At 36.9% G+C, this 13172-nt stretch overlaps 1 protein-coding gene across 3 annotated transcripts in view; it reads left to right on the top strand.

The window, feature by feature from the left end:
- LOC106867745 (5-oxoprolinase) overlaps positions 1-13172 on the top strand; it is a 267840-nt gene that overhangs the window by 168808 nt on the left and 85860 nt on the right. For all 3 annotated transcript variants that reach the window (XR_008266373.2, XM_089338272.1, XM_052975150.2), the window contains one exon: positions 12200-12309. Coding sequence is in view for 2 of the 3 variants with exons in the window: in XM_089338272.1 (XP_089194398.1) it covers positions 12200-12309 (110 nt within the window). In the remaining variant the exon portion in view is untranslated. The remainder of the gene's footprint in view (positions 1-12199; positions 12310-13172) is intronic.

Here is a 13172-nt window from a genome sequence, read left to right as displayed (position 1 = left end):
AAACTCAGTGTGCCAAAAGTTGGAACAAATACTGCAAGGCATTCAATCTAAAACTCTAATGACATTGCAGACTAAAAGTGTGTTTGTTAAAGAAATGCTGTATATATGTGTGTGTGTGTCTCTTAAAAGATTGCGACCCTGAAGAGATGGAGTATCCAGCAATTTGTAATATGTTGTAATATGTTACAATATTTTACGAGACATCTTATGATGTGGTTTATTTATCCGGGATACCCTATTGAAATGTGCATAGGTTTGGCTTATTGTGGTTGTTTCTGTTATTATAATTGTTGCTGCAATAAAGTATCTTCAATGCATTGATTTTGAGCTCTATCTTTTAAGAGACACATATATATATATATATATATATATATACAAAAACTCACCTGTGAGCTTTTTGCTAAGACTATTAACAGATACTATATATTTTGTAAAATTTTGTTTTATAAAAGTAGAGAAATTCCAACCATTTCTTAACACACACACCCCTCAGTAACCTTATTTCTCTATGAACAGACACAAACTTCCTGTTTGGAAAAAAAGAGTTCATAACTCCAACTAAAAACACTTGTCTCCCCTTACACACACTTCCTGTTTTGACACCACATTTCCTGCTTAACACAAACTTTTAACCCTTTTTTTAAACCTGACAAAACTCTCAACCCTCATGCATCCTTATTTTTCCTACCAATTTATACATGAACTACTATTGAACTACAAAAGGTCAAAGACAATATAATGTATGGGTATATTTATTTTTTTATATATTATTGTTTTATATATTATTTTCTTCATTTTGTACTTCTTTGTAAAAAAGCATTTTCATTCTCCTTCTTCTTGATAATTTGCTTCTTCGCAATGAAAACCGGTTAGAAAAAATCTTTATTAAATTATGCTTCCAGTTCAGCATTCTGGCTTTTTTTCATTTTCCTATATATATATATATATATATATATATATATATATATATATATATATATATATATATAGGTGCATGGCTTAGTGGTTAGGGCATTCGGCTCATGGTCGTAAGGTCATGAGTTTGATTCCCGGTGACGCATTGTATCCTTGAGCAAGGCACTTTATTTTACATTGCTCCAGTTCACTCAGCTGGCAAAAATGAGTAGTACCTGTATTTCAAAGGGCCAATCTTGTCACACTATGTGTCATGCTGAGTCTCCCTGAGAACTACATTAGGAGTACACGTGTCTGTGGATTGCTCAGACACTTGCAGTTTAATTTCATGAGCAGGCTGTTCCATTGATCGGATCAGCTGGGACCCCCGTCGTCGTAACCGACAGTGTGCTCCTTCATATATATATATATATATATATATATATATATATATATATATTGTGTGTGTGTATATATACATGTGTGTGTTTATTTATATATATGTACATATGTGTAAGTATATATATGTGTGCATGTGTATATATATATATATGTATATATATATATATGTATATATGTGTGGATATATATATCTTATCTATAAAAGGCAGATTTTTCTGTGTGTGTGTGTGTGTGTATATGTTTAAAATTCATACATTTACACAATTCCAAATTTCTTGGATTAAAGAATCGCAATTAATATTCTAAATACAATAAGTGAGGTCACAACGTCATTTTTTCAGTCAAAATAATTCCGAATTACGAATAAAATCCATAAAACTACAAAAATTAACATTTTCCCCTCTAATAAAATATTATTTCCTCTTTCTAATACTTTTACAAATTCTTTCAACTCCTACTTTCTCTTATGAACCTTTACGAACAATCCAACAACAAATACAAAAAGAAAGGAAGGAGAAACACTGACATTAAAAGAAAACTATTTCCATATCAAAACTGAAACAATCACATTTCGATACTGTAATGACAGATACTAAAACTACATACAAAATCACTTTCACCCTCTAAAACAATCTACTTAACTATTTCTACTCCTGTTACAAATCATTTCAATTGATACTTTCTCTCATGAACGTTTACGAACGATTCAAGAAAAAAGACAAAGAAACGAAGGAAAAGGAGTGAGAGTCAAATAAACAGACACACTACCAATCATGCGTAAATACACACACATATATATGTACCTATGGTTACCAATGACCTCATTCTAATTGTAAGTTTACTTTCCATTTCTAACTCCGTCCTTCACCATGATAACAACAAAAATAAAATAGCGAGACATCTTTTTCAAATACGATCAACAAACATTTATTCCCTACCAACTGAGTTTTTTTGAAAATCTTTTCGTAAATCTTGAGATTAACACCCACACCATTACCAACCTAACCCTAACCCTAACACTGTAGTGAAAATCGTGCCGGTATTAAATATGAAAATTTCACAATCTTTTTTAAAACACTTTGGGTTGGGAGTTTGATTGGCAGAGGTCATTATTATTATTATTATTATTTTTTTTTTTTTTTTTTTTTTTAAATTTTTCCCACAAAGGTGGCTTGGGGCAGGTGGAGAATAGTCGATTATGTCGACCCCTGTGTTCAACTGGTACTTATTTTTTAGACCCCGAAAGGATGAAAGGCAAAGTCGACTTCGGCGGAATTTGAACTCAGAACGTAGAAATGGGCACAAACCTCCCGTCGCTACACTGATTCTGCAGAACAGGGTTGTGTGTGAAAACCAACTTTAAAGTGTAAATATAGATGTTTTTGAATACACACTCATACATACATACCTACAAATACACATATACATACAAATAAACACATACATACAAATATCTGTCAGTCTCTTCCAAATACGATCGACAGTCAAACATTTATTCCCTACAAACTGAATTTTTTGAATATCTTTCTTAAAACACATTTACTTACTACCATATATATGAGACATAGAATACACATTAATACACACATACATACAAATACCTGTCAATTTTTTTTATTTAGTGTATGTGTGTGTTGCCCATCTTAACATATAAAGCTGAAGTTGTGTATCTGTGTGAAGCCTTTTTAAAAGTTTATAGAAATCCACATTTTCCACTTTTTCGTAAAAATTTTTACATTAATGGAATTTTCTCGTCGTGAACTTTCCAGTGCAGTAATTAGATTTTTTAAATTCCGTTTACTTTGTGTGATTTAAGGGAGATTTGGCTGTTGTTTCTAGCAACTTGTATATTTCTTCCCTTCTACCTGTACCGGCGTTCTTACACATCGATCACACGCTCAACATATAATATACAGAGTAAGAGTAAAAGAGGGAGAGAGAGAGAGAGAGAGAGAGAAAGTGATACATACAAAGTCAAAGATTAACTTGCTTTAAGACTATTCTTTCCTTCTACCTTCTAGAGTCGCGTCAGAAAATATAAAGTTCAAAACTACTTACAAGGAATGACGCAGGCATTCAATCATGTAAAACAAATAATAAATGAGTATATGCATATATACGTACCGGTATGTGCATACCTACGTCTACCTGTATATATAGGTGCATATCTGGGTACAGGACATTGCAAACAAAATGTAGACAAAAAAATAATAATAACCAGAGTACAGAATACACACAGGCCACATAGAGAACATTTTCCCTCATCAGCTACCCCCATTCTAACACAGGCGTTTCGAAGAGTAGGGCAGGACGCATCGTTAAAATGGCTCTTCCCATGGATCACAAATTAAATTTGTATACGCAAATTAAACTGTACCATGGAGGAATGTAGTGGCGGACAGAAAACAAGACAGGAAAACAAACGGAAAAGAAAACAAGACGTTTCTATAGGCACAGGAGTGGCTGTGTGGTAAGTAGCTTGCTTACCAACCACACGGTTCCGGGTTCAGTCCCACTGCATGGCACCTTGGGCTAGTATCTTCTACTATAGTCTCGGGCCGACCAAAGCCTTGTGAGTGGATTTGGTAGGCAGAATCTAAAAGAAGCCCGTCATTATATATATATATATATATATATTGTTGCGATCAGACAAATTAATAATGTAAGAAAAAGGGGTAAACTTCTGATCACAACAACAAAGTGTTCAAATAGGGAAGTAAATGTTCATATATGGAGATTATGTCCAGTCTCAATGGTTTCAAGGTAGGTGGTGAACGGTCCGACCCGTATGCAGCTCCGTCTCGTTCTGGCTCTATCCGCGCCAAGTTCTAGCTGTCTTCCCCACTCCCCTTTTTAACAGGAAGTACGAGATTACCTGCCTTGCTCGTTAACAGGAAGTGAACGAGGTTACCTGTCTCGTACTATGCTAACTTCCTGTATATATATTTGGTTATTCGTACCGACGTTATTTCACTTCTGCCAAACGGTCGTTGACAAATGTTTATCTCGCCACCTTCGGAAAATATAGGGTAAGTTCTCACTCTTCATTATCTTATCGGTATACATAACACCCCACCCCCCTTAAAGGAAGAAAGTTGAACTCGGTGAAAACTTTCTTATTTACAAATTTAGGAGATTGACTCGAGATAATGCACCCGCAATGACATTGTCTTTACCTCTAATATGCTGAATATTGAGATTAAATTCTTGCAAAGATAAACTCCATCTCATTAATCTCTGATTTTTGTTCTTCGTCTTGTGCAGAAAGGTCAGCGGATTGTGGTCGGTGAACACTTCATTGGGATACATGGTGGTTCCCAAATATATGACAATAACAAAGCAAGGGTTTCTTTCTCAATGGTTGAATAATTTCGCTGGTGTTGGTCAAATTTCGTTGAGTAATAACCAACAGGATGATCAACACCCTTTGCATCTGATTGTAACAGAACACCACCAACACCAGCGTCGCTTGCATCAATAGAAAGCTTAAATGGTTTCCCAAAATCTGGTGCTATCAAAACTGGAGAACCCATGAGTATGGCTTTTAATGGTACGCTTCTAGACCTGTCACCACAACTGAAATTTCGGGCTTTACAGTTTTTTTCATAAATGGCTTTTGTTTTGTCCTGTGATTTCTTCAAATGTTCTCTGGCAACCTCAGTAGCTTTGGAAGGTCGGTTTCGAAAAGTAGACACATGGTCTAGCAAGTTCAAGCGGGATCAGACAAAACCTTGGACCCTGCTAAATCATTTCCAATAATCAAGTCTACACCTGAAACTGGGAGAGTTTTCTTAACACCAACTTTCACCAAACCAGACACAAAATCTCTGACTGCAAATCAACAAAATGAAGAGGTGCACTTGAAATTCCACTAATACCCTCTAATAAAACATCAGAGTTAGCAGACGACACGTCCAAGAAAGGAAGAGTACCTTCCAACACTAGAGACTGGAGTGCACCCGTGTCCCTAAAAATAGTGATGGGTCGTAATGTGGACTTATCACCCTTAAGTGAGATAAACCCTTTTGAAATAAAAGGCAAGTACCCCTCCTCATTGTTAATAATATCGGAAATAGGCTGAGACTTGATATTCACAAAAGCGTGTGGAAAGGGTTGTGATTGATTTTTTAACTTGAGCTTTTTCCACTCAGAAATCAAATGGCCTGACTTTCTACAATATCTACAAATAATTGTTGAATGAAAATTTGAATCAGATTTAGAAACAAAAGGACTGGTTGACTTTCTTAACTCGGAACCATTGGACTTGTTAAGATTCGAACCTGACCGAGCTGAATAAATTATTTTACTTGTCCAACCTACCTCGAAATTATCCGGATGACAATAACCATACAGCTTGAACTCATGAGTAATAGAGTAATCCTCTGCTAAACTAGCTGCTTCTTGTAACTGTTCTACTCTCTGCTCTTCCAAATAAGTCCTAATATCAATATGAACACACTGTTTGAACTCCTCTAATAATATAAGCTGCCTCAATTTGTGAAAATCTTCCCCAACTTCTTTTGACACACACCACCTATCAAACAAATTCTCCTTCTCTCTAGCAAATTCTACATAGGTATCCTCACTTCTTTTCTTGGACTGCCTGAATTTTTGTCTATATGCCTCAGGGACCAGTTCATAAGCTTTTAGAATAGCCTGTTTGACCACCTCATAACTCAAACTTGCTTCGTTCGATAAAGCCGAATAGACTTCCTGAGCACTGCCTTTTAAAACACTTTGTATTAACATTGTCCAATGCTCTACAGGCCATCTCAAATTTATTGCCACCTTTTCAAAATGAAGGAAAAATTTATTAATATCTTCTTTACTAAATGGAGGCACAAGTCTAATATTTTTCGCTACATCGAAATCTGTCTGACCACGAGTAGTGTCCAACTTTCTATTCTGTAATTCCATTTCTTTCAATTTTAATTCTTTTTGAATTTCCATTTCCCTTATTACTTTTTGAAATTCTAATTTCCTCAACTCAAACTCTTCTGTTTTCTCTGGTTTCAACAATGACAAAGCCGAATCTTCGAAAATTTCTTCATCAACTAAATGTTCCAAAACCATTTTGAAAAGCTCTTTCTTTTTCATGGTAGACTTAGCCTCCTCCAGATTGTAATGCTTGGCCAATAACAACAATTCTGATTTTTTAAAATCCTCAGTTGCTCCACACTGAGAAATTCAATAAATTCTTCTCCGTGTTTTTCTCCTTGTTTTCTCCATATTCTTTCTGTTGAAGAGCGTAGCTCGAAATGTTAAAGACTTTCTGTATACCCGAGCGTTAAACTAATACATCCTTTTGTTGTTTACACCACCTGTCCTTGTTTGTTGTTGTTTTTTTTGTAAATTCTCCCATATATATATATATATATATATATATATATATATATATATATATTTCATCATCATTATCATGATCATCGTTTAACATCCGCTTTCCATGCTAGCATGGGTTGGGCGATTTGACTGAGGACTGGCGAACCAGATGGCTACACCAGGCTCCAATCTGATTTGGCAGAGTTTCTACAGCTGGATGCCCTTCTTAACGCCAACTATTCCGAGTGTGTAGTGGGTGCTTTTATGTGACACCGGCACGAAGACCAGTCAGGCAGTACTGGCAACGGCCACGCTCAAAATGGTGTATTTTACGTGCCACCTGCACAGGAGCCAGTCCAGTGGCACTGGTGACGACCTCGCTCGAATGTCTTTTCACATGCCACCAGCACAAGTGCCAGTAAGGTGATGCTGGTAATGATCACACTCAAATGGTGTTATTTACGTGCCACTGGCACGGAAGCCAGACAGCTGCTCTGGCAACGATCACGCTCCGATGGTGCTACTAGCGCTCCACTGGTACAGGTGCCATCACAATTTTGCTTTGTGACTCAGCAATTAGCGCAAGGTCATCAGCATAGAGGAGCTCCCAGGGGCATCCTGTCTTGAATTCCTCTGTTATTGCCTGGAGGACTATGATAAATAGGAGGGTGCTGAGGTCTGAATCTTGGTGGACCCCTACCTCTACCTGGAATTCTTCACTGTACTCGTTGCCAACCCTCACCTTACTGACAGCATCTCTGTACATGGCTCGCACAGCTCTCACTAAACATTCTTCTATCCCTAGTTTCCTCATTGACCACCAGATAAGGGATTGGGGCACCCTGTCAAAGGCTTTCTCCATGTCAACGAAAGCCAGGTACAGAGGTTTATCCTTGGCTAGATATTTCTCCTGAAGCTGTCTTACCAGAAATATAGCATCAGCGTCCCCTTTACCTTTGTAGCAGTTGACTATGCTGCTGCTACACCAGTCATTGGGTATATATATATATATATATATATATTATATATATAGGCACACAGTACACTCTGTAAAAAGGTTGGCATTGGGAAGGGTAGCCAACCATAGAAACCATGTCAAAGCAAACGTAGAATCTAGTACATCCTTCTGGCGACTCATCTGTTCTTCTCAAACTATGCCAGCATAGAAAAGAGGATATAAATGATGATGATAAGTATATGCAGCTCCAATAACGGACGGAGTCAACATCTATTGTCAGGGTTGCAAAAGCCAGAAAAATTTTGAAAGAAAAAATATAAATAATAAATATATAAACAAATAATAAATGAGTGGAAATTGAACCAGTGAATGTGTTAGATAATAAGTCATTGAGACAATATGACTCATCCATACACAACAATATATATATTTGTTTCAATTTTTAATAACTTCATTAACCTTACAAATAAATGCATGAAATGTTGATGCAATATAAAGGACATTATGGAAATTAATATGCACCGGTCATATTTGTCAACACCCCTAACTCACATATTAAAAATGACATAACTTAAATGGCAGCCATTTTCAGCTTCGCATGCCTGTGGTCTTTCAAAAACTTGTACCATAACACCCTCAAGAGTTTCTGATCTCTCTATTGATGCACTAGGGTCTCTGGTTTGTTGACATAAACCCTCTCTTTCAGGTATCCCCACAAGAAAAAATCCGGGCTAGTCAAGCCTGGAGAATGCAAAGGCCAGTTGACATCGCCGTAGCAGGAGATTATTCTCTCTCTAAAGCACTGCCATAGCAACTGCATTGTTTCCCTTGCTGGAACCATGTGTGAGGTCTAATTTGAATAGCCTGGTGCAGAAAGGTCTCAATCATGGACACCTGAAATAAAGGGTTTACGTCAACAAACCGGAGACCCTGGTGCAACTGAAGGAGAACATCAATAGAGAAATTAGAGAAATGGGGTCTAAAACTCTTAAGGGTGTTATGGTGCAAGTTTTGGAAAGAGCACGAGTGTGCAAAGCTGAACATGGTTGCCATTTAAGTGATGTCATTTTTCATATGTGATGTAGCGGTGTTGCAAAATTTAACTTGTGCATATAAATTTCCATTATGTCCTTTATATTGTATGAAAATTTCATGCATTTATTTGAAAAGTTAAGAAGTTATTACAAATTGAAACCCGGAAATATGCTGTGCGTGAGAAGACCCGGCAAGCCAAGTGAAACCAAAATCCAAGGCCTCTGCCAGGGATGTAGCCATCCCACTTATGCGTACCTTTCCTTCATTGGACTCTCGACTCCACTTGCGAAGACCTGTTGAGGCAAGTGAAATCGAAATCAAACTAAATTCGACAACTGGCACCCATGCCAACGTCTCCTTCACTGGACACTAAACTCGGCTTGCGAAGACCTGTTGGGACAAGCGAAAGTGAAATTGTGGTGGCACCTGTACCAGTGGAGCGCTAAGAGCACCGTTCAAGCGTGATCGTTGCCAGAGCAGCTGTCTGGCTTCTGTGCCGTAAATAGCACCATCTGAGTGTGATTGTTACCAGCCTCGCCTTCCTGGCACTTGTGCTGGTGGCACGTGAAATGACATTCGAGCGAGATCGATGCCAGTGCTGCTGGACTGGCTCCTGTGCATGTGGCACATAAAATACACCATATTGAGCATGGCCATTGCCAGTACCGCCTGACTGGTCTTCGTGCCGGTGGCACATAAAAGCACCCACTACACTCTCAGAGTGGTTGGTGTTAGAAAGGGCATCCAGCTGTAGACTCTCTGCCAAATCAGATTGGAGCCTAGTGTAGCCATCTGGTTCACCAGTCCTCAGTCAAATCATCCAACCCATGCTAGCATGGAAAGCGGACGTTAAACGATGACGATGATGATGATCAGTGACTTTTGGAACACCCTGTATATACAGAGTTGACCGAAAGTCATCCAACAGCCTCGAGCCGACCAAAGCCTTGTGAGTGGATTTGGTAGACGGAAACTGAAAGTAGCCTGTCGTATATATGTGTATATATATATATATATATATATATATATATATATATATATATATGTATGTGTGTATATATATGTGTGTATATATATATATATATATGTATGTGTGTATGTGTTATTTCTTTACTACCCACAAGGGGTTACACACAGAGGGGACAAACAAGGACAGACAAATGGATTAAGTCGATTATATCGCCCCCAGTGCATAACTGGTACTTATTTAATTGACCCCGAAAGGATGAAAGGCAAAGTCGACCTCGGCGAAATTTGAACTCAGAACGTAGTGGCAGACGAAATACCGCTAAGCATTTCGCCCAGCGTGCTAACGTTTCTGCCAGCTCGCCGCCTTATATTTTTGTGTGTGTGTGTATATGTTTGTGTGTCTCTGTTTGTCCCCCCAACATCACTTGACAACCAATGCTGGTGTGTTTACGTCCCTCTAACTTAGCGGTTCGGCAAAAGAGACTGATAGAATAAGTACTAGGCTTCCAAAGAATAAGTCCTGGGGTCGATTTGCTCGATTAAAGGCGGTGCTCCAGCATGGCCACAGTCAAATGACTGAAACAAGTAAAAGAGTAAAGAGTAAACATTATTATTTCTAAATCTCTCAAAGAGAGATATTCAGTAACAATTCTTTAATGTAAAGGCTATTTACCAACATAATGTGGCTGTCTCGGAAGGGACGATTGTTACTGTTGTTTAGCCCCAGGGAACATCAATATGACAATATAAGGACACAGGTATTGTGTCATATAGCCAGCAGGAAACAATGTTTCCTGGGGTTAAACAACAGTAACAGTCATCCCTTCCAGTACAGCCACATTATGTTGGCAAATAGCCTTTACTGTATATATATATATATACTCTCTGAGTGGTTGGCGTTAGGAAGGGCATCCAGCTGTAGAAACTCTGCTAAATTTAGATTGGAGCCTGGTGTTGCCATCCGGTTTCACCAGTCCTCAGTCAAATCGTCCAACCCATGCTAGCACGGAAAGCGGACGTTAAACGACGATGATGATGATGATGATGATATATATATACTTTTTTAATAAAGCATATTACTCTACCTCCAGTATTCCAGTGCTATTTTTTCCACCTTGTTTCATATTTATGTGCTTATTCTGGTGTATGCATATACATACATACATACATACATACATATATATATATATATATATATATATATATATATATATATATATATATATATATATGGAAAATGGGGATAAAATCACCCAATCTTTCACTGGCTCCACTGTTAAATAGCCAATTTTGCAGAGAAATCCTTACAAATTACATGTGTATATATACATGTGTATAAATTTATAAAAATGAATAGAAAATGGAGATATATATATATATAACATATATATATCTCCATTTTCTATTCATTTATATATATAGATATAGATATATATATATATGCTAGGGGAAAAAAACTAGAAGTAGTTGATAGCTTCCGTTACTTCGGTGACTAAGTCAGTAGTAGAAGTGAAGGCTCCAAGAGTGTAGCTACTAGAATAAGAATGGGTTGGGTAAAGTTCAGAGAGCTCCTATCACTGTTGGTAATAAAGGGCCTCTCTCTCAGAGTGAAAGGCAGATTGTAAGATGCCTGTGTGCAAACAGCCATGCTCTGCAGCAGTGAAACATGGGCTGTGACTGCCAAAGACATGTGTAGGCTTGAAAGAAATGAAGTACTGGATGTGTAATGTCAGTGTGCATGCACAACAGATTGTAAGCATCTTCAGTTGGGCATAAGAGCCATTAGATGCGGTGCGCAAGAGAGATAACTGTACTGATATCGTCATGTGATGCATATGAATGAGGACAGTTGTGCCAAACTCTAATGGTGGAGGGAACCTCTGGAAGTGGTACATGTGGGAAGGCATGGGACAAGATGGTGAAGCATGATCTTTAAACATTTGGCGTCATGGAGGCAATCACAAGTGACCGAGACCTTTGGCGATATGCTGTGCTTGAGAAGACCTGTCAAGCCAAATGAAATCATAGTTGTGGCCACTACCAGTGTTCTGTAACTGGTATGTAAAAACCATTTGGCAATATGCCATGCTTGAGTAGACTCGTCAAGCCAAGTGAAATCGTAGTTGTAGCCAATGCCAGCGTCACATAACTGGCACATAAAAAGAACTGTTTAAACATTGGGCCTCACAGAGGTAGTGACAAGTGACTGACACCTTTGGCAATATACCGTGCTTGAGAAAACCTGTCACACCAAGTGAGATTGTATTTGTGGCCTTTGTTGGTGTTACATAACTGCCACGTAAAAAGCACCCACTACATTCTTGGAGTGGTTAGTGCCAGAAAGGGCATCCAGCCATAAAAACCATGCCAGATTAGATTTGAACTTGGTGCAGCTCCCCATCTTACCAGTTTCAATTCAAGCTGTCCAATCCATACCAGCATAGAAAACGGACATTAAATGATGATGATATTGATATATAAAACAGAATTCTTGTCTTAATTATGCCAAAATAATTAATTTCACTTCACAAACATTTTCTTCTTACTATTTGCTGAAGCTGAACCATTATTACTTACCTCAGATTCTACTGTTTCATTTATTTTTCTCTCTTCTTGTAGCTGTCACTGAAGCTTTAATGCTTCCAGCAAAATACTCAGGCAGCAGTGGTACTCGAAATTTACAGCACAACCTCAGTGACCTAAGGGCACAAGTAGCAGCCAATCATAAAGTAAGGTCTAAACATAGATTATTATTGCTGTTTTTCCTTGCTTGTTACCTTTCATTCTTAGTTTTCTTGTCATTTGATATATTATTTAATTTTATGTCACAACTGTTGAATATTAGCATTGTTGGTTAGAAGTTTTTAATGGAAAATATCTTCATCATGGCTTTTTCGATGACAAGGGTGTATTTGTAACATAGTGCAGAATAAATTTTACAAGAGATTTTGTCCAAGAAACATTGTTCTTTCAGCTTTTTTGCTGATTATGTTCTTCACTAATATATATTAGTGAAAGATATATATAATTTAGAGAAAAAAACCACAGTTATTGAATTCATCCATGAAAAACCACTATCACATATAGAAAAATTTAATAAGTAAATACACTAAAAAGACCTATAATAAAAAACAAAAGGTACAAAGTAATAAATATTAAAATAATAAAAATGACTACACGTGTTTCATAACCACATTTTCAAATAGAAAATAAAATAAAAATCAAATTGATTCAAAATCGATCAAAAATCAATTCTATTCAAAAATATAGCTAATCTTCAGGTCAAAATACAATAATAATAATAAAATGAATGTATATATATCGACTAACAATAAATATCAAATGAATTTATATAAAAATACTCATTTTACCAATAAATAAAAGAAAAACATTTAACAATATTACTGAAAATAAATGTAATATTTATCTTATCGAAGCTTTACTTTAAACTAAAATTTTAAACGTTATACTATTAACTTAACGTTTATTATGGCTAGGAAATTGTTGATTAAATATAATAACAAGTTGTGGGCTAGGAAGGATACTAGGAACTATTTTGATATACCAATGGGGGCACCCGATTCAAGTAAAA

The sequence above is a fragment of the Octopus bimaculoides genome, chromosome 20, assembly GCF_046866305.1.
Source record: "Octopus bimaculoides isolate indiv1 chromosome 20, ASM4686630v1, whole genome shotgun sequence".
NCBI classification, from domain to species: Eukaryota; Metazoa; Mollusca; class Cephalopoda; order Octopoda; family Octopodidae; genus Octopus; species Octopus bimaculoides.
This window is presented reverse-complemented; position numbering and strand designations above follow the sequence as displayed.